Source organism: Psammomys obesus, unplaced genomic scaffold (genome assembly GCF_907164565.1).
Source record: "Psammomys obesus unplaced genomic scaffold, mPsaObe1.curated_primary_1811, whole genome shotgun sequence".
NCBI classification, from domain to species: domain Eukaryota; kingdom Metazoa; phylum Chordata; class Mammalia; order Rodentia; family Muridae; genus Psammomys; species Psammomys obesus.
This window is the reverse complement of record NW_026596443.1, coordinates 3,505,197-3,528,263: the sequence shown is the minus strand read 5'-3', so window position 1 is coordinate 3,528,263 and position 23,067 is coordinate 3,505,197. Positions and strand designations below refer to the sequence as shown.

General features: G+C 42.5%; 1 protein-coding gene across 4 annotated transcripts; it reads left to right on the top strand.

Moving 5' to 3' along the window:
* The first annotated feature begins 976 nt into the window (after positions 1-976).
* Positions 977-14,359, top strand: Timm17a (translocase of inner mitochondrial membrane 17A). 4 transcript variants are annotated; one of them, XM_055598165.1, is made up of 6 exons: positions 977-1,049; positions 4,127-4,226; positions 4,764-4,827; positions 7,399-7,527; positions 9,629-9,739; positions 13,920-14,359. In XM_055598165.1, exons 1-6 carry the CDS (start codon positions 1,024-1,026, stop codon positions 14,003-14,005), a joined length of 516 nt encoding a protein of 171 aa, XP_055454140.1. In that variant the 5' UTR covers positions 977-1,023; the 3' UTR covers positions 14,006-14,359. The 4 variants fall into 4 exon arrangements, with proteins under 4 accessions (XP_055454140.1, XP_055454142.1, XP_055454141.1 ...); XM_055598167.1 differs by having other exon boundaries at positions 999-1,113; XM_055598166.1 differs by having other exon boundaries at positions 999-1,124.
* Positions 14,360-23,067: the final 8,708 nt, after the last annotated feature.

The following is a 23,067-nucleotide window of genomic DNA, read 5'->3' as shown; positions in this document are numbered from 1 at the left end:
AGGTCACAGGACAGAGGAGCTGGTTCCTTCCTTCTACAGTTTGGGTTCTGAGGATTGAACTTACAGCACAGCTCCTACTGAGATGGCAGGATGTGCCACACCCAGCTTTAGATGACTACTTTAAAGACATTTATTGCTATTCTGCAGCTTATTTCCAAAGGTTTGGAAAAACACCACTTGTCATCATAGTCTACTATTACACTGACTTTACCATAAAATGAGTATCTATGTTAAAAAAATTAAAACCATGGGTATTTTGCCTGCATCACAAGTGGGCCTGTTGCCTGCAGAGGCCAGAAGAGGGTGTTAGAGACGATTGTGAGCTGTCATGTAGGTGCTGTGAACGGAACCCCAGTCCTCTAGAAGAACAGTCAGTGCTCTTGGCTGCTGTGCCATCTCTCTTGCCCCAAATATTTACAGTTAAAAAAAAAAAAGAAAGAAAGAAAAGAAAAAAGAAAGAAAGAAAGAAAGAAAGAAAGAAAGAAAGAAAGAAAGAAAGAAAAAGAGAATGGGGAGAACTCCCTTCACAAATGGCCCATAACTGGGTTTTCCTGATAGTAGCTAAACATAGGCTGATGGAACTTCATACTTTTAGTCTCTTTTTACCTTTTTTTTTTTTTTCCTTGCCAGGACAAGTTTCTCTGTGCAGCCCTTGGCTGTCCTGGAACTCACTCTGTAGATCAAACTGGCCTTGAACTCACAGAGAGTACAGGCCTGCCTCTGCCTCCCTGCTGGGATTAAAGGCGCCAGCATGGCCAGTTTAGACTCTTTTTCTTAATGAGGTCTCATGTACCCCTGAACTCTGTCACTCAGTACCCGGAATCCTGTCAACCTTCCATGACTGGCGGTGGAGCAGCTACTGCGTACGTCCGGGGCCTGCTCGGAGTCGCGATTGCTACTGGCTGCGACTGGAAACGATGACCCAATCCCCGTCCAGTAACACGCCTCCTCCTGGGATCACATCCGCCACGGGGATCATTTCCGCCCGGCGTGCCCGGCACTCTCGCGCGGGCTGAAGCCAAGATGGAGGAGTACGCGAGAGAGCCGTGGTGAGCTGCCGCCGCCGCCGCCCTTGTTCCTTGTTTTCTCCGCCCGCGGTGGTCGGAGTCCGAGGTGCAAGCGAGGTCCGCGCGGCTCGGCGCCGAGAGCTGGGCAGCAGTGGGTGGTGCGGATGAGAGGGACCAAGGTGGCTTTTAAGCGCTGTATGCCGGGACCCAGCACTCCTGTGACCTTGTGATGCATAGGGAGGAGCTCCAGTGCTGGGCTTGGTGGACCTTTGGAACCTCCTCCCTATGGCAGGTGCTGTCGACCTTGTGCGGGTACAATAGTGATCCCCTCAGCGGTGACCTTGAACACGTCCCTAGGCCTCACTTTGCTCAGTTGCTGCTTCGGAGAAGGGAATGTAGAGTGTCATACTTGAGACCTTATTGCTATGGTAATAAGTGCTCCCATGATGAAGCCTTTCAAATGAGTAGACCACAGATTTCACCCAAAGTTCAAAGGGTCTGGATGAAGAGTCTTGAAAGCTAGAGCAGCTTTTCCAGGGTAGAATTCCCGGAAAAAAAGCATGTGGAAAATAGGAAGAGATTAGCTGCGTGGTTCAGAAAAGCTGCATGCTTTGCTCAAGGACTAAACATGAGTAAATCTGGCATAGCAAGATAGCTGTAAATTCGTGTGATAGCTGTTCAATCTCAAGTTGTGTAATATCTATTGGATCTCAGGTGTTTTGAATAAAGCCTCAGGGTTCACAAGCACATAATTAAATCTTGATAGTTAGGTTAATCTGGTTTTGCTTTTATTTATAACGAGAAAGTTTTACTTATAACGAGAAAGAGTTAGGGTATCCTCAAATTTTGTGCCTTCCCAGGACTTTATTATCTGGTGGCAGTCTCTGTGCCTGCTTTGTGCTTCATCCTTCAGAGAAGGTTGTCTCCAAGTATTGAGTTTGGATAGCCAGGTTTAGCTGGACTGTCCATTGGTGTTGGCAGGAGGGGTAATTTGGTTGCATTGAAGATTTTATAAAAGTAGTGAGTTTTCTCCAGGTCTGGTGGTACAGGCCTGTAATGCAAGTCTCAGGAAGCAGAGGCAGGAAAACCAGCGTGGGCTGCAGAGCAAGTTCTAGGCCAGCCAGGGTTAGACCTGTGTCAAACATATTTTAGCAGAGTGCAATACACAGCCCTGTAATCTCAGCACTTGGGCAAGAGGATGCCAGCCTAGGATACATAACAAGACCATATTTCAATATTTAGTGAAGTCACTGGATATTGCTTTTTCTTAGTAAATGTGTTTTGAAGCCAGCACTGTCTAAAAAAGTAGATGGTTTAATCATTGTCTTAATACTTTTACCATTTGTTCGCTCAGAATTCTTTAGACTATATAAATAGTCTAAAGTCTAAATAGTAAGAAAAAATTTGAGGACTTTGGAGTACCAAAATGTATGCTAAGCGGGCTCTTACTAGTTACTAATTTGATTTGGGGCAGGCTGCTTAATTTCTGTCTGAGCCTTTGTTTATTTGTAAAATGCAAAGGAGAGAATCATAATTTTTTTTGTCAAGTTAAAAGACTGAATTCTAAAGGAAAATTAGTCACTATTCAGATTTTTGTGAGCAATAATGGTTAAGTTTAAAAGCATACCTGTTTTTACAGTGTGTGTCCATGAGCTGGCTCACTATAGTGCTTGTCTTTTTGTGGGGAGGAACCTGGGTTGGGGCTTAAGACAGGGTTTTGCGTTGTATCGTAGGCTGGCCTCTGACTCCTCCTGCTTCTTCCTCCCAAGTTCTGGGATTACCAGTGTGTGCCACCACTTCCAATTTTGTGTTTAGCTCTTGGGATTGTCTGACATGCTGAGAAGTTTCTTTCACTTCTAATAAATACACTACTTAACAGACCTTTTTTCTTCTTCTAACTTTAGACTTTGTTATGAAATTGTCTATAAACCTGAGTAAGGTTCTCTGTGCTTGACCAAATAGCATATGAACACAATAGAAACAACAGTTTTGGTTCTTTTTTTTTTTCTTTTTGAGATAGGGTTTCTCTGTGTAGTCTTGGCTGTCCTGGACTCAATTTGTAGACTCGGCTGGCCTCTGCTTCATTGAGTGTTGGCATTAAAGGCATACGCCACCATGCCTGGCTAAAACAGCAGTCTTGTTTGTTTCACAGAATTCATTTAGATTTGAAAAATGGTGAATGGTGCACGCCAGCAGTGAGCTACCAACTTTTTATTTGGAAGGAGATGGCAGTAGAATTATAACTTTATTGAGAGTTGGCTGAAACAGAATTTACCCTGTTCTCTCTCTTTCTCTCCTTTCTTTCCTTCCTCCCTCCCTCTGTATGTGTGATATATACAGAAAAGAAACATAAACCTTTACACTAATAAATTGACTTAACAAGGCTGGAGATGTTGTATGTGTCAGGCCCTGGATTCTACACAGACTGATTAGCCAGATTCCTAGAGTGATGGTTTTGCTCTCCTGACTAAATTACTCAGATTTCAGTGTTGTATGAATTAGGGTGCTGTGTTTGGATGCTGGGTTTACAACTTAATTTCTAATTATTAGATATTATTCTAGTGTGTTAAACAGAGCTTATGCAAACTAAAGCTTAAAATACTGTTTTGAACTTAGTTCTCCTGAGAAGACTTCAGAGTTTTAAGAACATGTATGCAGCTAGTGAATCTTCATTAGAATGATCATACCCTGATTTCTAGAAACAACCATTATTGTTAATTACAATATGAACTATTTTATTTGCTTTTTATAGCGCCCAGCTTGGAACAGACTTATGATAAGTTATTGTGAGTGAATAAAATGCTGGGTATGATGGGATGGACCTGTAGTACCAATGCTCAGGAGGATGAAGTACCAACATGAGGGCAGGCAGTTTAGCAAGATACCACCACACTAACATTCTTTTAAAAAGGAATGTGACTGGTAAATCCATCTAGCTTTAGGGACTTGAGGCTGAATAGCTGTGGATGAGTTTAGTGTCCTTGCTCCTATTTTATAAGTTAAAAAAGTTTATTGGTTGCAGCAGGACCTGTTGTATCCTTTTAGATAGTAAGTAAAAAAAAAGTTTTATGGTTTATGACAGAGAAATAAGGTCATCTTTTCCTCCCTCCTGTTTTTAGCCCCTGGCGAATTGTGGATGACTGTGGCGGTGCCTTTACCATGGGTACCATAGGTGGCGGTATCTTTCAAGCCTTCAAAGGTTTTCGAAATTCTCCAGTGGTGAGTGAGTCTTATTTTATCTTCAGTGGAAGCCAGGACTGGTTGAAATTATTGTTGGTCCCAGCAGTGGGTTAGAAATGTATTGCACTTACAGTAACATATTGGTTACTGTGTATGAGTGTATCGATGTGGGTGTCTTGCCTGCATGTGAGTCTATGCACTGCTTGCTGCCTGTTGCTCCTGGAACTGCGGTTACAGATGGTTGTGAGCTGCCATGTGGGTGCTGGGAAATGAATCTGGATCCTCTAAAAGAGCAGTAAGTGCTCTTAACCTCAGAGCCATCTCTCCAGCCCTATTTTGTTTTCTGAACATGAATGCTTTCTCTGTGTTTATGTCTGTGCACCATGTACATAGAGACCAAAAGAAGGCATTGGCTTTTGAGGAAGTGGAGCTACAGACTGTTGTGAGTTACCAGGTAGATGCTGGGAATCTAATCTGGGTCCTCTGGAAGAGCAGCCGGTGCTCTCAACAACTGAGCCATTTCCGCAGCCCCTAATCTATCACATTTCAGACCACTTCGCTTTGTTTTTGTTACAGGGAGTAAACCACAGACTCCGAGGGAGTTTGACAGCTATTAAAACCAGGGCTCCACAGTTGGGAGGTAAGAGGAATGTTTCCACATATACAGACTTGCTGCTTACCTGAACATTGAGTTTTGCCTGTCAGTCTGCCTGTCCCTCCTTCCTTCCCTTCATTCTTCCCCAGATTGGACTGAAACTCAACATCTTTCTGCCCCACCTTCCTGAGTGCTAAGATTACAAGAGTTCAGCCAGCAAATTATTTTTTTTTCCTTTTTATATTAATGATATTCATTTGTTCTGTTCAACTAGTATGCCTGCAAGTTCTTTTTGATTGGCTTTGTTTGGAAAGTTAAATTGGATTATGTTTTTTTAAAAACCTTGTTTCTTTTGTTCAGGTATCCAGTGTTTGCTTTGTTCTAAGGTGCCTTAGTCAAGGTTTCTACCGCCATAACAAAACACCATGGCCAAAAAGCAAGTTGGGAAGGTTCCTCCCCACCCCCCATACTTCCATGTTACTGTTCATTACCGAAGGAAGTCAGAACAGGATCTCAAACAGGCCAGGAACCTGGAGGCAGGAGCTGATGCAGAAGCCATGGAGGGGTGCTGCTTACTGGCTTGCTCCCATGACTTGCTCAGCCTGCTTTCCTTTTTGTTTGTTTGGTTTTGTCTTGTCTCCCTCAACAGGGTTTCTCTGTGTAACCCTGGCTGGGTCCTGGAACTCACTTTGTAGACCAGGCTAGTCTTGAACTCAGAGATCCACCTGCACTGCCTCCCAAGTGCTGAGATTAAAGGCATGGACCACCGTGCCCTGCTAGGTTTTTTTGTTTTGTTTTTTCTTCTTTTGTTTGGTGGGGAGTTGTTTGAGACAGGGTGTTACTATGTAGCCCTGCTTAGTCTGGAACTCAATATAGACCAGGATGGTTTTGAACTCACAGAGATTCACCTGCCTCTGCCTCTGTGAATACTGGGAGTAAAGATGTGGGTCACAACACCTTCAGCCTGTTTCTTGTGTTTGTTTGCTTGGTTTTGATTTTGGTTTGTGTTTTTCAAGACAGGGTTTCCCTGTGTAGCTTTGGCTGCCCTGGAACTCAATCTGTAGACCAGGTTGCCATGCAGCCTGCTTTTTAACAGAACCCAAGAGCACCAAGACCAGTAATGGCCTCATCCACAATGGGCTGGGCCCTTTCCCATCAGTCACTAATTAAGAAAATGATTTACAGCTGGGTCTTAGGGAGCCATTTTCTCCATTGAGGTTCCCTCATTTCAGATGACTGCAGTGTGTGTCAAGCTGACATAAGACCAGCCAGCCCCCATTTTCCAGAAGAAAGGCTATGTTCAAAGTTCAGATTTGGAGAGGCAGACATGGTGGCATAATGCTGAAGAGAATGGAATGTAAGGGACCAGAGAGACTGATTAAGCTGGTTGGGTTCTTCCAGGCTGACATTAAGACATTGTACAGAAACCAGTGCAGAATGTCGGACGATTATAAACATGGAGCACTTAGGAACCTTGGTTTTCAACCTACCTTGTGCTGGGACCCTTGAATACAGTTCCTCCTGTTATGGTGACTTCCAGGCATAAAATTATTTTTGTTGCTACCACATAACTATAATTTTGCAACTGTTATGAATTATAAATATCTGATATTTCCAATGGCCTTAGGTGACCCCTGTGAAAGGGTCATCATTACCTACCCAAAGGGGTCACAACTCACATATAGGTTGAGAACCACTGTTTTAGAGGGTAAAGATAAAAGTAACTTGGCCTCCTGTGTCTGACGCTCTGGCTCCACCTAGGTTTTCATGTGTCTCTTTGGCATGTGCTGTGATGTGTCCAGAAGAGCTGGATTAGTGATTATCAGAGTAGTGATTGCCAGAGTAGATGCTCTGTGGCATTTAATGAGGAAAGGAAAAATAAAATTAGGAAAGGAAAGAAATAGTAGCTTTTGGTTTGAAATATTGTTTAAACAAAAGTGTGTTATTCTAAAAGTGATTTACATATTTTTAGACATTTGTAGCTTCTTTTAGGCTTATGTATGTATTCATTTTAGTTTGTTTTATGGTGCAGGTGGTTAAATACAGGCCTTGGTACATGCTAGACAAGAACTCTACCACTAAGCTAAATCCAGCCCCGCGGTCTCCCCTTCCCCCCTTTGCCACTCCCCTTTCAGAAAAGTTGGAGATCTTATTAACATTTTTTTAAATTTGTTTTTATTTGTGTTGTATGAATTTCTGTGTCTGCCCCGTGTGTGTAGGTCCCATGGAAGCCAGAAGATGGTATCACCTTGGAGCTTGGGTACAGGTGGTTGTGAGCTAACTGAAATGGGTGATGGGAACTGAACTCAAGTCTTCTGCAAGAGCAGCAAGCACTTTTCACCACTGTGAACCTTTCTCCCACCCCAGATACTTTAATGTAAGCTTGAAGCACAGTGGTTAGAGAGAGGTGCTTAGTGGAGAGAGATGTGCAAAGCACACCAGTAGTATGGGTGTGGATTCCCTAGGAGGCGGCTGCGTTCCTTTCTCTGAGATAGGCTCATTAGATAATGATAACCTGGGCTGACTTCAAAGCAAACTTACTTGACTATAATATTTTAATATAAAGCAAAAAAGAAATTTAGGTAGTTTTCTATTTGTCTTTATTGTATAAAACAGGAAGCTTTGCAGTTTGGGGAGGACTGTTTTCCATGATTGATTGTAGTATGGTTCAAATAAGAGGCAAAGAAGATCCCTGGAATTCCATCACTAGCGGTGCCTTAACAGGAGCCATCCTGGCAGCAAGAAGTAAGTGAGCATTGCTTAATCTGGTACAGAATGAATATTCATGGTGATTTGAAAAGTCAGTAAGAGTTTCCAGGTGTGGTGGCATATGCCTTTAATCCCAGCGCTTGGAAGGCAGAGGCAGGCCGATCTCCATGAGTTGGAGGCCAGCCTGGTCTACAAAGACAGTTCCAGAACAGCCAGGGCTACACAGAGAAACCCTGTCTTGAAAAGCCAAAACAAAACAAAACAAAAAATCAGTAGGAGTAAAAAAAAGTATAGGATTGGGTTTTTTAATTTATTATTATTGCATTATTTATGTGTATGTGTGTGGGCACATGTGTCACATGAGGTCAGAGGACAGTTTGCCGGAGTTGATTCTTCTACCACTTCACTTGCATTCCAGGAATTGAATTTAGAGCCTATACCTAATGATTCCATCTCACCAGCCCCCTGCTTATTTGTTTGGTGACAGGGACTCATGTGATCCAGAATGACCTTGAATACCTTATCCTCTTGCCCTTGCTCCTCAAGTTCTGGGATGAATGTATGTGCCCCTTCTACTGGTTAAGAATGTTGGCCATTATTACCAGTTGTGTTGGCCATTATGTGACTGGTAGAATGCCAAACTCTTTGTGCTATGGTTTACTAAGTTCTCCTAAAGTAATAGTACCTGCCATACACAACTGTTAGGAATCAAGATCATCCTTTGGACCTTCAGGACAGAGTGCAAACCAGAATTCTTTGGCCATAGAGTAGAAGTTTCAAAGTGTTTCTTATAAAAGTTCAGGCATTAATAGTAAATTAATTTTCTTTATTACATTAATTTAGTGTGTATGGGTATGGGGGGGACTACTTGTGTAGTGGTTCTTTCCTTTTGTTTTAAGGGTCCCAGTATTGAACTTGGTGACAAGCACCTTTTCCTCCTGAGCCACCTGGCTAACCCAGAAATAAGTGTTTACACTTATGGACTATGTGATCTTGTTTGTTAGTTGTTTCTTTGGATTTGAGACAGGCTCTTACTTTTTTTTTTTTTTTTAACCTTAGTTTTCCTGGGACTTACTATGTAGCCCAGGCTGACCTCAAACTCATAGAGTTCTGTCTGCCTCTGGTTCTCAGTGCTGGGCTTAAAGGCATGTGCCACTCTGCCAGTGCACTATGTGAGCCGATGCTGTTAAGGCCTGCTTCAGTAATAAATAAGACACCATGACCAAGGCAATATATAGAAGAAAGTTTATTGGGCCTTACAGCTTCAGGGGGTTAGAGTGTTGAGGAACGCTGGTGGCCCTTCATCCATAAAAATAAAGACACCAAGACCTTCTAATACTTTCAAGCTTAGGCCTTAACCAGGCAGACTCTCAACTAGGCCATCTAATTTAACTACTAGCCCCATCCAGCCAGGTGGCTAGCTATACCTTCCATGCCTGAAGTAATATCTATCTCCTCTCATGTTTCCTGGTGGAAAAAAACTTCCTCTTTCTTCTTCCCAGAGTTCTTTTCTCCTTACCAGAAAAATCCTGCCTTCATATTCTCTCTGCCTAGCTACATGTTGTCAGTAACTTTTATTATCCACTCAGGGGTAATTGGGGCGCAATCCTCATATCACACAGGAGATGGTTCAACTTTCATGACAATGCCCGTGGCAGGGCGGTGGCCAGATGTCAGGGCACTGAAATCAGCATCTGAAAACAGTCCACAAAACCCTCACCAACATTTGGGTTCCCGTGGGTGGAGCAGAGGTAGCAGAAGGCTGGAGCCCCAGCTGAGAGCACACATCTCAGTCCACAGGTAGAGGAAGAGCGTACACTGAGGATGGCACAAGGCTTTTGAAATCTCAAAGCCCACCCACCTTCAGTGACACACCTCCAACAAGATCACACCACTTAATCCTTTCTAAAGGGTTCCACCACTTGGTAACACAGTATTCAAACACTTGAGCCTGTGGGGGCCATCTCATTCAAACTATCGCAGCTTTGTTTAAAAAAAACAGGCTGTGGGCTGGCGATGACCTCTCAGCCATTGTTTGCTGGCTGTTAGTCTTGGACAGTGAAAGAGTTTGAGAATAAGGGAAACATAAAACTATATGCCTTTCTTTTAAAGTAATCTTTGTTATTACTGTCTTCAGATGGACCAGTCGCCATGGTTGGGTCAGCTGCGATGGGTGGCATTCTCCTAGCTTTAATTGAAGGAGCTGGTATCTTGTTGACAAGATTTGCCTCTGCACAGTTTCCCACTGGTAAGTCCTCTTTCTCCTTAATGTTCTAAGTTCATACACGTTGGAATGGTTTCCTCATATTTAGAAAGAATGTATTTTGTTTGGTAAAATGGAGTTTGTGATTTTTACTTAAGGTATTAACGTATTATTGGAGCCTATGATAACTTCAAAAGCTAGTTTTAAAAGTAGATAGGTAGTGGCTTAGTAGTTACGAGTACCTATTTGCAGCTTTTGCAGTGGATCCAAGTTCTGTTCCAAGTACCCACTTTAGTCATTCACAAGTGCTAGTAACTCATCTTCAGTTCCAAGCAGATCTCATGATCTCTTCTGGCCTCCACAGGCACTACATATGTGGCACACATACAAGCAGGCATATGCATGCACACACACATATACATATATATATATAATTTTTTTTTTTTTTTTTAAGTGAAAGGTCTATAACTGTCATTTCTAGCCACAGCGACAAAATGCTTTGGGAACTTAACATTTTGGTGATTTAATGTGCTGTTTATCTTTCTTTGTAGACCCAAGGATTTATTAGTGTTCATTTACTTATGCTGAGAAATTTCTGGTCATTTGAAAGATATGTAGGTATATAGCAATGATTGGTAGCTGACAACTCCTTACTGTGTTTGTGCCAGGCAGAGTTATAGTTGCTGACAGTGGAGGAGTGAAGAAGACAGTCCTTGAGAGACCAAAGAATTAAAATTCATATTTTTGGGAAGATACTGGTTTAAAGATTAAAGCCTAAGCCTGAGCAAAGGCCAGCCAGGTGGAGACATGTCCAGACACCTGCAGGGAGGAACTAGCCTTACTGCATTCTTTTCCTGCCCACTAGAGATACAGTTGCTAGGAAACCGGTCCAGATGGCCAGGCCAGAACCATTTATGGTCTTGGTGCCTAAAGTAAACCAATCATTTAAAAAGTCAATTTCCCTTACCCAGTCATGTAACACCAAGGCATGTAACCCGCTGCTTGCAGTTTTGCCCTTTAAAAACCTTGTTCCCCTAGACCGCAGGGCCGCACTCCCCCTCTTCAACCAGGGAGGTTGCTGTGACTAGGGCTCAAGCTTATAATAAAAAGATCCTCATGTGTTTTGCAATGGACTTGACTTCTGGTGGTATTTTGGTGTCTCGAGATCTGGGTACAATATCCTTGACCTCGGGGACTTAAATTCTAGGGAGCTAAGATTGACAACCAAGCAGTGACATTGTCTTACCCAAATAATATAACTTTCTTTCAAGAATATAAAATAGGCTGGCCATGGTGGCACAAGCCTTTAATCTCAGTCCTCAGGAGGCAGAGATATTCGATGTCTTAAGATACAGGGCAGCCAGAGCTATACAGAGGAACCTTGCCCTAAAAAAGCCTAGACAGACAGACAGACAGACAGAGATTACAGGAAGTGGTGCAGCAGAGGCAGGAGGATCTCTGTGAGTTTGAGGCCATCCTGATCTACAGAGTAAGTTCCAGGACAGCCAAGGCTACACAAAGAAACCCTATCTCTAAAAAAAAAATAAAAAACAAACAAACAAACAAAAAATGGCTGATAGAAGGTGGCTTGAGTTTGGGGGATCACAGAATTACAGGAAAGAGAGAGGCAGAGCTGTGGACTTGCATGATCATTTGATAGTCATGGCTAGCTATCTGTTCATTAACTTGAAGGGTTTCTTCCCTAAACATCTCTGTACAAATGGAATATTCCCTAGATATTGAAAGGAAATAGATACCAAGATTCTGGTGCTAGAAACTTGAATTGGGGCTGGAGCAGTAGCTCAGTCATACTATTACTCAGCTTTACATGAGCTCAGTCCCCCAGGATTCATGCTTGCAAAAAAGCCAGGAGTGAGTGCTGACCCATGCTTGTAATCCCAACACTCTGGATCTCACTGTTAGGTTAACAAAGTTCTAGGCCAAACACACACATGCGCATACACTCGCGTGTGCCAGACTGGCCAGATCACTAACAGGGCACCCTACATTCCAGTCTTATGGAGGCATTTTCTCAATTGAGATTCCCTCCTTGATAGTTCAATGTTAACTTGGCACAGGCTAGAGTCATTGAAGAGATGGGGACCCCAGCTGAAAAAAAATGCTTTCACAAGATTGGGCTGTAGGAAAGCCTGTAGGCCATATTCTTAATTAGTGATTGATGTGGAGGGCCCAGCAAGTTGTGGGTGGAGTGATCCCTGGGCTGGTGGCCTTGGGTTCTATAAGAAAGCAGGGTGAGGGGGCTGGAGAGATGGCTCAGTAGTTAAGAGCACTGGCTGTTCTTCGAGAGGTCCTGAGTTCAGTCCTAGCAACTATTTGGTGGCTCACAACCATCTGTAATGGAATCCCATTCCCTCTTTTGGTGTGCATGAAAACAGAGCACTCATATATAAATATATAATTTTTTTTTTTTTTTTTTTTAAAAAAAAAGGAAAGAAAGAAAGCAGGCTGAGCAAACCATGAGGAGCAAGCCAAGAGGCAGCACCCCTCATGGCCTCTGCATCAGCACCTGCCTCCAGGTTCCTGTCCTGTTTGAGTTTCTGTTCTGACTTAGATGGTGAACAGTTATGTGGAAGTGTAAGCCAAATAAACCCTTTCCTCCCCCAAGTGTCTTTTGTGTTTTCTCATGGCAATAGAGCCCCTAATTGGGACACCTTCTTTCAGATGACTCTAGCTTGTGTCAAGTGACATAAAATTAGCCAGGACACCTACATAGCAAATTTTAAGGTTAGCCTGGGCTACATGAAAGTTAGTCTCAATAAAAGATTTTTGTTGTTGTCTGAGGCTCTCTTGGAAATAAAACTGTAAATTTTGTACTATAACTGTCTGTGGGACAGCTTCCCTTTCAGAGCTTGTTTCATGGTTTTGTTCTTTGTTTTTTGAGACTGTTCTCACATTGGTTATTTAAACTGGATTAGTGGGTTCTTTTAAGTACAAGTAAGGGAATTGTAGCTTAATGGTAAAGTACTTGCATAGCTTTGCAGAGGCCCTGCTTTTTACCCTTTGTATAGCCACAACAATAAAGACATAGATAAGACCATTCTAAGTTTTATGAACATAGTTTTAAATGGGCGTAAAATATGTGTCAAGAGGGGCTGAAGAGATTACTCTTGGTTCAGAGTACTCGCTGCTCTTGAGAGGACCCAAGATCAGTTTCTAGCATTCACATTTAGTGGTTCACATCCTCTTAACTCCAGCCCCCGGGGATCCAGCACCCTCTTCTGGCTTCCCTGCGATCTGCATGCACCCACAGACACATGCAGATAAAAATGTTAAACCTTTAAAAAATGTGTCCAGAGGAGCTGGAGAGTTCTTTACTGCATTGCAGAAGACCAAGATTCAATTCTTAGTACTAACGCAGCTCACGGCTGTGTGCAGCTCCTACCTTTCGGGCTTCTGCAGGCACCTGCGCACTGGTAAGCACACATACATGTGCACACATGCTCATAAAATAAAATAAAATGTTAGGGCTACAGAGATGGCTCAGCAGTTAAGAGCACTGGCTGTACTTCCAAAGGACCCAGGTTCATTTCCCAGTACCCACCTAGACGCTCGTAACTGTGACTCCAGTTCCAGAGGTTCTTACATAGACACATGCAGGCAAAACATCAATACGCAGAAAAATAAATAAATCTGGAAAAAAATAACTTTAAAAGTTTGCTAAGAAACAGTAGAACTTTGTTTTGCTTTTGTTTTCCAGTCTGGATCCAGGGAAACTTACTGTAGCAGTTCACCATGTCTAGGCTGAGGGTGAGCCCAGTTGGTAGAGTATTTGGGTAGCATGCACAAAGCCCTGGGTTCACTCTTCAGCAAGAAATAAACTGGGATGGTGCACATACCTGTAACCCTAGTACTTGGGATGTGGAGGAAGGAGGATCAGGAGTTCAAGGTCATCCCTGTCTACATAGCAAGTTCAAGGCCAGCTTGATGATCTAAGACAGATTGTGTCTCAAACAAGACAACAAAAATCCTACTTTTTCTGTAATGGATCCATTTGGCTTTCCTGCTGTCCATTCTGGAACACCTGGGATTACAGTCTGTCCTATGATAAATCTGAAGGGTCTCCAGGCCTTTGGTGGGAAATGGACAGGTCCTTATGAAGAAATTAAAATTACAGCTGTAGTATAGCAGAAACTTTTAAGTTGATTTCATTTCTTTTCTACACAGAATTCTTTTTTAAAAAATCCCTTTTCCATCTTAATTGCAGGCCCTCAGTTTGTTGAAGACCCCTCCCAGTTGCCTTCAAGCCAGCTACCACCCTCACCCTTCGGAAACTACCAACAGTATCAGTAGGACTTCTTTCCCAGGGTCCTGTACCTGGGTGGACTGTAGTTCAGTGGGTTCAGAAGATTAAGTTACAGTCTGTTGAAAGCCTTAGGTGGAGCGATGCTGCCCGAGCAGCCATGAAGAGACAATTAGCACATTTTTCTATTTAAGAGAAAAGATACTGAGTTTATTTATTCATGCTTGGATTACATTTGTGATAAAAATAAATGTCTAATACCATCTAAAGAATGTATATGTGCTTGGAAGATACAGGACCAAAGGCCAAATAACAGTGGAACACGACCATCATTTCCTTCGGGACTTCTCTGACTGGTGTTTTGTGTACAATTATTCAGACAATAAAAGGCTTCTGGGACTTAACATTTCCTTTTAAAGTTATAGTTTCATGCTGAGCATACTTCAGACAATGCATGTTTATGCCAACCCCTCGTTGTACTTGAATTATGTATCCAAAGTATTATGTAATCCTCATGAATCATTTCACAGGAAAGGATTTTAAGGATTGAAAGATTTGCCGAATCCTTTGCTTTGAAAGCAAAGTGCTGTCTTAGTTTAGCAGATGCCGGATAGCCAGACATAGTTCACACCTTTAATTCCAGAGTCAGAGGCAGGTAGCTCTCTGTGAGTTCCAGGCCAGCCTGGACCACATGGAGAAACCATATCTCAAAAAGAAGAGATGATATTGGATTTAAAACTCTATTAGAGCTGCCATTTTTTGACTCCTGGTCATCAGAACAACATGTTTCTAATGTAACTAGTTCTGTATGACAATAATTCTTAAAAGAGTTTGAGGTGTGGGTGTGTTGTGTTTTTGAAAATAAAGAAGTTAGGCATGATGGCTCACACCTATAATCTCATCACTTGGAAGGCTGAGGCAGAACAGTCCAACTTCAAGGCCAAACTTGACAGCAGTCTCAAAAAATCAAAGAAAAAGAAGAAACTATTCTGTTTTAATTGTTTGAGTCCCCTGAAGCTGGTTTTAAAGCACACTGTGGGGTCATGTGGGGCTAGAAGTTACTGAACAAAGTGGGTCCCTGCTGTGTTGGGGTGGCATGGCCTTGAGAAACCAAGTTGTGCCTTTCGGGTCAGGGTGGTACGCATAGTCAATGCTTAATTACTAGTTAGACTTTGATTATTTGAGGTTTCTTTTTTTTTTTTTAAATTGTGGCAGTATCATTGTAGACATTTGTGCGTATGTTTTGGTGGCTTGGAAATACAAGCACATTTAACCCTCAGCGTTCTGTATGCTCTGAGCCCGATGGAAGGCAGAGGCAGGAGGATGGTGAGTTTAGTGCCAGCCTGTCTCAAAACAAAGTAAGTTAGCATCACTAACATAAACTCTATATGCATTCAGCAGTAGCTTCCCTTTATCCTCCCCTCAGCTCCTGGTAATCCACTGTCTGAATTTGCCTATTCAAGTTATCTCATGTGCATGAAATCATACTGATTCATTCTGTACCTGTCTTTATTTAGTAGAATGTTTGCAGGTCCATTCATCCTGGAAATTCCTTAATTTTGTCCCTGAATGTTTCCTTGTGTGCATGTACTAACTGTTATTTATTCCTCTATTGATAATAACAAGCTGTTTCCAACTTCTAGCTATGGTAAGTTCTACCCTGGAGTGTAATTATCTATTTGAATCCCTACTTTGAATTCTCTTGGATATTTACCTAAGAGTAAATTGCCAAGTCACATGATAGTTCTATCTTTAACTCTGAGGAACTACCAAATTGTTTCCCACAAGGGCTGCGCCATTTTACTATTTCCAGGAACAATGCAAGAGGGTTCTCTTTCTCTACATCTTTATCATCCTTGTTATCTTCCTCGCCCCCTTGCTAGGGGTGAAACCCAGGCCCTGCTGTCTTGCAGGCAAGTGTATAATGACTGAACAGTAACCTCAGCCCCTCTCCCTTAAAGAGAATGTCTAGGCCTTCTGACATGGGAGGTGATTTGTCATTTTTTTGATGCTAGGTTTGTTTTGGTTTTTGTTTGTTTGTTTTGAGGCTGTCTAGTTATTGTGGCTTTGATTTGTATTTCCCTAAAACTTTAATGAAATGGAATTTAAGACTAATCTATTAAGTGTGCAGTGAAATGTGTATCAGGAAAGCGTTTAGGTAGCACATTGAGTTGTAGAGAGAATGCTACAATTTGTTTACTTAGTTAGGGGAGCTAATTAATAACCCTTTGACATGGCATGTCAGTAAATTCCATATGTAATGCTGATACGGTTTTGCCATTTTAATGGGTAGCTCTATGGTATTCAATCTAGCTTACCTGAATTATTTTTGTTTTGAGATGTCTTGCTATATAATCTGGGCTGTCCTTGAGTTTGTGAGCCTTCTGACTTCCTGAGTTCTGAGATTAGGAACATATCCCACCATAGCCACTAAGCTTCCTTCCTTCCTTCCTTCCTTCCTTCCTTCCTTCCTTCCTTCCTTCCTTCCTTCCCTCCCTCCCTCCCTCCCTCCCTCCCTCCCTCCCTCCCTCCCTCCCTCCTTCCTTCCTTCCTTCCTTCCTTCCTTCCTTCCTTCCTTCCTTCCTTCCTCTCTTTCTTTCTTTCTCTCTCTCTCTCTCTCTCTTTCTCTTTTTTTGGCACTGGGGCAGGGTTGGGGGAGGCCAGATGGTTTAACAGGGGAAAGTGCTAGCCATGCAAATCTTGCAATCCTAGTTTGATCCTGAAACATAGTCAGAACAAGAGAATCATCCAGTTGCTCTCAGACCAGCTTGCCTGGAATGTGAAGTATGATAAAGAAACAAGTGCCATCTCAGCAAGGCAGAAGGCAAGAACCAACTCTGCAAGGTCACTCCTGGCCTTCATACTTGTAGCTGTACTCATCTATACATACACTAAATAAATATTTTAAAAATACATCCTGTAAAGCAAAACAAGTGGAGAGCAATAGAAGCCCCCAGATGGCCACCTCTGGCATCTGCACAGTTAAGCACAAATACAGAGACACATAAACAAAAAAATAAAGGTAAACTTGTTTTCAGTCTGCTGAGTCTGTCCATCATATGGGTCTACAGATGGAGCACACTGTTTCCGTGGTAACTGTTAGAACACAGCCTTACCCGTGGCCATGACTGTTTTCTTACTGTCATCACAGATCAGCAGTTCTGGCCCATGACTAGCACAGGAAGGAGTTGTAGGATTAATATCAGCTCGTGTTGAAATTGAATTTCTTGACATAGAAGCCATTTTGCAGTGGAGGATATGCAGTTCTCTTGCCTCCGTCTCACAGTTGCTGAGACCTTAGGTGTGAGCCACCATGCTTGGTAGAAACTACATTTTCTAACAGATACTTGAAAAATACTGAGTAAACAAAGGATAGACAGATCTGTCACTATGGAGTTAAAAGGTCCAAAGCTGGGCTGGAGAGATGCCTCAGTGATTAAGAGCACTGTCAGCTCTTGCAGGGGTCCTGAGTTTAATTCCCAGCACCCAGCAACCACGTGGTGGCTCACAACCATCTATAATCTCTTCTGTCATGCAGGCATACATGCAAATGTATGTGTTCATATGTATATGTATGTGTTCATATGTATAAATAAATCTTTTTAAAGTCATTTTTTTAAAAATCTGAAGTTTTTAGAAGATATACATTTGGGTTGACAATGTAATATATAAACTCCACATCATAGAAAAAATTAAATATTCTGAACTGGATGAGACAGGTCAGCAGCTAAGAGCATTTTGCCTCTAAGCTTGAGGACCAGAATTTGGTCCCTGGAACACACATAGTAAAAGGAAGGACCAATTTCCACAGCTTGTCTTCTGACCTCCACACATGTTCTACACACATACGACAAATAATAAAATATCCGCAGTACAATTGAATTTCTTATGCTTGTTTTTTTTTTAATATTAATTACAGTTTATTCACTTTGTATCCCAGCTGTAGCCCTCTCCCTCATTCCCTCCCAGTCCTACCCTCCCTCCCTCATCTCCTCCCATGCCCCTCTCCAAGTTCTTGAATAGGGGAGGTCCTCTTCCCCATCCATCTGACCCTAGCCCATCAGGTCTCATCAGGACTGGCTGCATTGTCCTTCTCTGTGGCCTGGCAAAGCTGCTCCCCCTCAGGGGGAGGTGATTAGAGAGCAGCCACTGAGTTCATGTCACAGACAACTCCTGTTCCCCTTACTAGGGAACCCACTTGGATACTGAGCTGCCATGGGCTACATCTGTGCAAGGGGTCTAGGTTATCTCCATTCATGGTCCTTGGTTGAAGTACCAGTCTCAGAAAAGACCCCTGGGCCTAGGTTAACAATCTGTAAAGGTTAACAATCGCTAGGTGGTAGTGATGCACACCTTAATGCCAGCTCTTGGGAGGCAGAGGAAGGCAGATCTCAGATCTCTGTGATCTACAGAATGAGTTCCAGGACAGCCAGGGCTACACGGAGAAATCCTGTCTTGAGAAACAAAACAAAGAAAACAAAACAAAAACAAAAAGTTATCCTGAAGTTGGTGTTTATCATTCACATGGGTTTCTGTTTTTGTTAATAGTTGTACTGCCTAGTTTTTTGTCAACCTGACATACACTAGGGTCACCAGGGAGGAAGGAGCCTCAATTGAGAAAATGCCTCTATAAGATCAGCTCTAGAAAAGCTTGTTGGACTGTTTGGTTTTTTGAGACAGTATTTCTCTGAGTAGGCCCCTGGCCATCCTGGACTCACTTTGTAGACCAGGCTGGCCTTGAACCAACAGTGATTCGTCTGCTCCTGCTTCTGCCTCCTCAGTGCTGGGATTAAAGACATACACTACCACACCCAGCTTGTTTGTTTGCTTTTGTTTTTGTTTGTTTGAGACAGGGTTTGCTATCCTTGGTGTTCTTTGTAGATCAGGCTGGCCTCGAACTCAGAGATCCACCTGCCTCTGCCTCCCTGAGTGCTGGAATTACAGGCATGAGCTACTGTGTCCGGCTCTTTTGGACACTCTCTTAATTAGTGATTTATTGGGGAGGGCCTAACCCATCATCCCTATGTTCTGTAAGAAAGCAGGCTGAGTAAGTAATGATGAGCAAGCCAGTAAGCAACACTCCTCTATGGCTCCTGCCTCCAGGGTCCTGTCCTGTTTGAGTTCCTGTCCTGACTTCCCTCAATGATGTGGAAGCATAGGCTGAGTTCCTGTCCTGACTTCCCTCAATGATGTGGAAGCATAGGCTGAATAAACCTGTTCCTTCCCAAACTGCTTCGGTCTTGATGTTTTATCATAGCAATAGTAACTCCAAGACAAGTTGATGCTAGGATGGTAGAGTATTATGACAGACCTGACTATGTTGCTTTTCAGAGGCTTGTGGAAGGACTTTGGAATTTAGTGCAAGAAAAGCCATTCATTGATGAACTTGGAATGTTGAGGGCAATGCAGAAGATGGAGGCCCCGCTCATGGAATTTCAGAGAGAAGTTTAAAGACTCTGTGGGAGCCATTTTTTATTTTGAATTAAGATTCTGTGGTTCTGGTTAACTGTGAATAACAAGATACCAGAACTAGTAAAGTGAAACCTTGGCTTTGATTAAGAAGACAGCAGTATTGTGGATGTGAAATCTTCTGGGTCCTGAGAACAAGCAGAAGCTGTGTTCCAGAGGCAGCCACGGTTGTACCTTGCACTGACAGGTGAACTTGGCAGTGTAATAAGAGTCACCTAAGAGGCACTGGTTTTGAAGGCATAAAGGGGTCATGAACAGCAGCTGAGGCTTGGCGTTGGGAGAGGCCAGGACTGAAGGGTCATGCAGAGAAGTTGAAGCTCAGCACCATGAAGAGAGCCTAGGAGAGGCTGGTAAGTGAAAGGGCAGCTGAGTTGCAGAAGACCCTATCGTTTTGGAGATACCATACCATTACCGTGGGATGATCACCAAGAACAGCAACAGCAGTGGAGTGGAGCCATCTGGGCCCTAGACATGCCATGTGTGCTGCAGAAGGCAGAACCAAAGAAGCGACCTGAGGCCATGAAGGAGCCCGGAAGATCTGAGTAAATCCCAGACATTGAATGTTTGAGTTACTTATACTCTTGGAGTTTGGTTTTGTTTTATGCAGATTATGACCGTTCCCCGGTTCTTCTCTCTTGAAATGAGAAGGCATTTAATTTCATTTTGATGTATACAGGAGCCCACAGCTAAAAGACTTAGAACTTTTAAAAGAGATTTTAGATTTTTAGAGAGATTGGGTATTTTAAAGAGACTGAAAATTTAATGTGTTTGAATTTGTGAAGACTGTGGGATGTTTAAAGTTATTTATATTTTTTTTGTTTTTGTTTCTCTCAAGACAGGGTTTTTCTGTGTAACCTTGGCTGTCCTGGACTCGCTTTGTAGCCCAGGCTGGCCTCGAAATCAGAGTGAAGCAGAGTGCCTCTGCTTCCCCAAGTGCTGGGATTAAAGACAAGCACCACCATTCCTGGCTCATTCATATTCTCTTATGTTAACATCTTACGTAACTATAAAGCAATAATTAAAAAATGAAATTCACATTATGTCTTAGGATTTTATTGCTGTGAAGAGACACCATGACCAAGGCAACTCTTACAAAGGAAAACATTTAATTGGTGCTGGCTTACAGTTTCAAAGATTCAGTCCATTATCATTGTGGTGGAAGCATGGCACTGTACAGGCAGACATGGTGTTGGAGAACCATGAGTTCTACATCTTGATCCACAGGCATGGAAAAGGAGACTGGAGTTCCACACTGGGTGGAGCTTGAGCATAGAAAATCTCAAAGCCCACCCCCAACAGAGACACAGTTCTTCCAATAAGACCTCATCTCCTAATAGTGCCACTCACTATGGGCCAAGCATTCTAACACATGTATCTGGGGGGGGGCAACCCTGTTCAAATCACCACAAATTAGTTAAAATTATTACTCTATGGGCCTTTTTTGATCTTGTTTTTCCTGTAATGCCTTTTCCTATTTCAAGATCTAATTCAGGACCCCAAACTCCATTAGTTTATGTCATGATTCTTAGTTGGTGGTTTGTTTCCTAGTCTTTGTCTTTTATGCTTTGGAAAAAAAGTGGTTTTAAAAACTTGTTTTATTTTATATGAATGAGTGTTTTTGTTTGCATGTTTTTGTGCACCATGTGCATACCTAGTGCCTTCAGAGGCCAGAAGAGGATGTCTTCTGGAACTGGAGTGAGATAGTCATGATCTGCCATGTGGGTACTTGTCCCGACCCGAGGGACTTTAACGGGGTTCCTAAGGGGCAGATTGGAAGGAATGGGGGAGGGGACGAGAGACACAGGAATGAAGGCCAAGTCTGTTCGTCTGATCAAAGCCTTGTTTATTAGAAATTTTTACCCAACTTATATAGGGAGAAGGCAGGAAAAAGGGGAAGGTTAATTTACTGCTGCAGGAGATAGGAAGAGTGCTTTCATGGTTAAATATTGTACCTGCAAGATACCATAAGGATGTTTTCTTAAGATATCTTACGGATGCTGTAACAAACAGATGTCCTCACAATCTATCACCCATGATTTAGGGTCTGAGATAACTCTTTCCCTAAATAGCTTTAGGTCTCCACTAAATGACCTTTGCTCTCTAGTTGGCTTTGGCTTCAGTAAATACCTTTGTCTCCACTAGATAGCTTTGGCTCACGGCAGGTACTGGAAACTGAGCCTGAAAGGAAAGTGAATAATCTCTCTAGCTCTGATGCTTAAAAAAATTTTTTAGAAAATCTTATGAGTGTGTTTGCCTGCATGTATGTATATGTACCATGTGCATGCCTGATGTCTTCAGAGGCCATAAGAGGGCACTGGATCCCCTGGCACTGGAATTACCAATAGTTCTGAGTCACCATGTGGGTGTTGGTAACCAAACCTGGATACTCTGCAAGAACAGCAAGTGGTCGCAACCAGTGAACCATTTCTTCAGCCCTGACCTTTATGCTTTATTCATTTATTTTGACTTATTTGTTTGTTTGTTTTTGAGAACAGGGTTACTTATAACCTTGCCTATTCTTGAACTCACTATGAGGACCAGGAACTCCTGCCTTGGCCTCCCAAGTGTCAGGGTTAAAGGCATATGGTACCACGCCCTTTCATTTATGCTTTAAAAAAGATTTTTAGGTTTATTTTATGTGTATGAGTGTTTTGCCTGGGTGTATGTGTGGGCACTAGTGTCTAGTGCCCTCGGGGGTCAGAAGAGGGCATTAGATCCCTTGGAACTCTAATTACATCACCATATGTGCTGGGAGCTGAACCCAGGTCCTTCGCAACTGCAACAGGCCACTGATCCATGTAGATGTAGGCTTTACCAACAGGTCCCAGTTCCCAAAAAATGACTGCGATGCTTATTATTTACTAATAAGTGTAGAAGAAATCTCTTGTGTCTGTATGGAAACATCACCTGTCAATAAAAAGCTAACGGCCTATTACCTAAGGCAGGAAGAAAGAATTCTGGAATAGAGCGAGGCTACAAGATTCATACAGCAAGATGTGAGGACAGATGCATGGTACCTGAGCACAGGTAACCAGCCATGTGGCAGAATGTTAAAATAACATGGGTTGTTTTAAGTTATGAGCTAGTCAGAGAAAAGCCTAAATGCATGGCCAAGTTGTTTGTAATATATTTTGAGTCTCATGAGTCATTATTCCGTGATCTTGGGGCAGGGAGAAAAAACATGCACCCTACAAATAAGCCTAAGCCTTAAGCTTTGACTTGTTCTCTGACTATCTTGTAAATGCTTATCCTGTTTGTATTAACCTAAGTTCAGCTACGTGGCTGGTTACCCCTCCTCTGCTTCATACATCTGGCTTCCTCTGTATCCCTGTGGGGAATCTTTTCCCCCCTCTAACTCTATCCCAGAGTTCTTCTCTCCCTGATGGAAGTCCTGCCTTCTAATCTTGCCTCACATTATTGGCCAGATTTTTATTTATAAATGATGTTTCTACACAGAACACAAGAGGTTATCCCTTCATCTCCCCCTTTTAGTCCAATATACACTAAGAATAATAAAAACTATCAGGTAAGAATTACATGCATGAGCAGTCCATATGTATTTGGCAACCTTGGAAAAAAAATACTATCTAACATTGGTGAGTCCAAAGTTCTGTACATAAATTGTTTTCTATTATAACTTGCA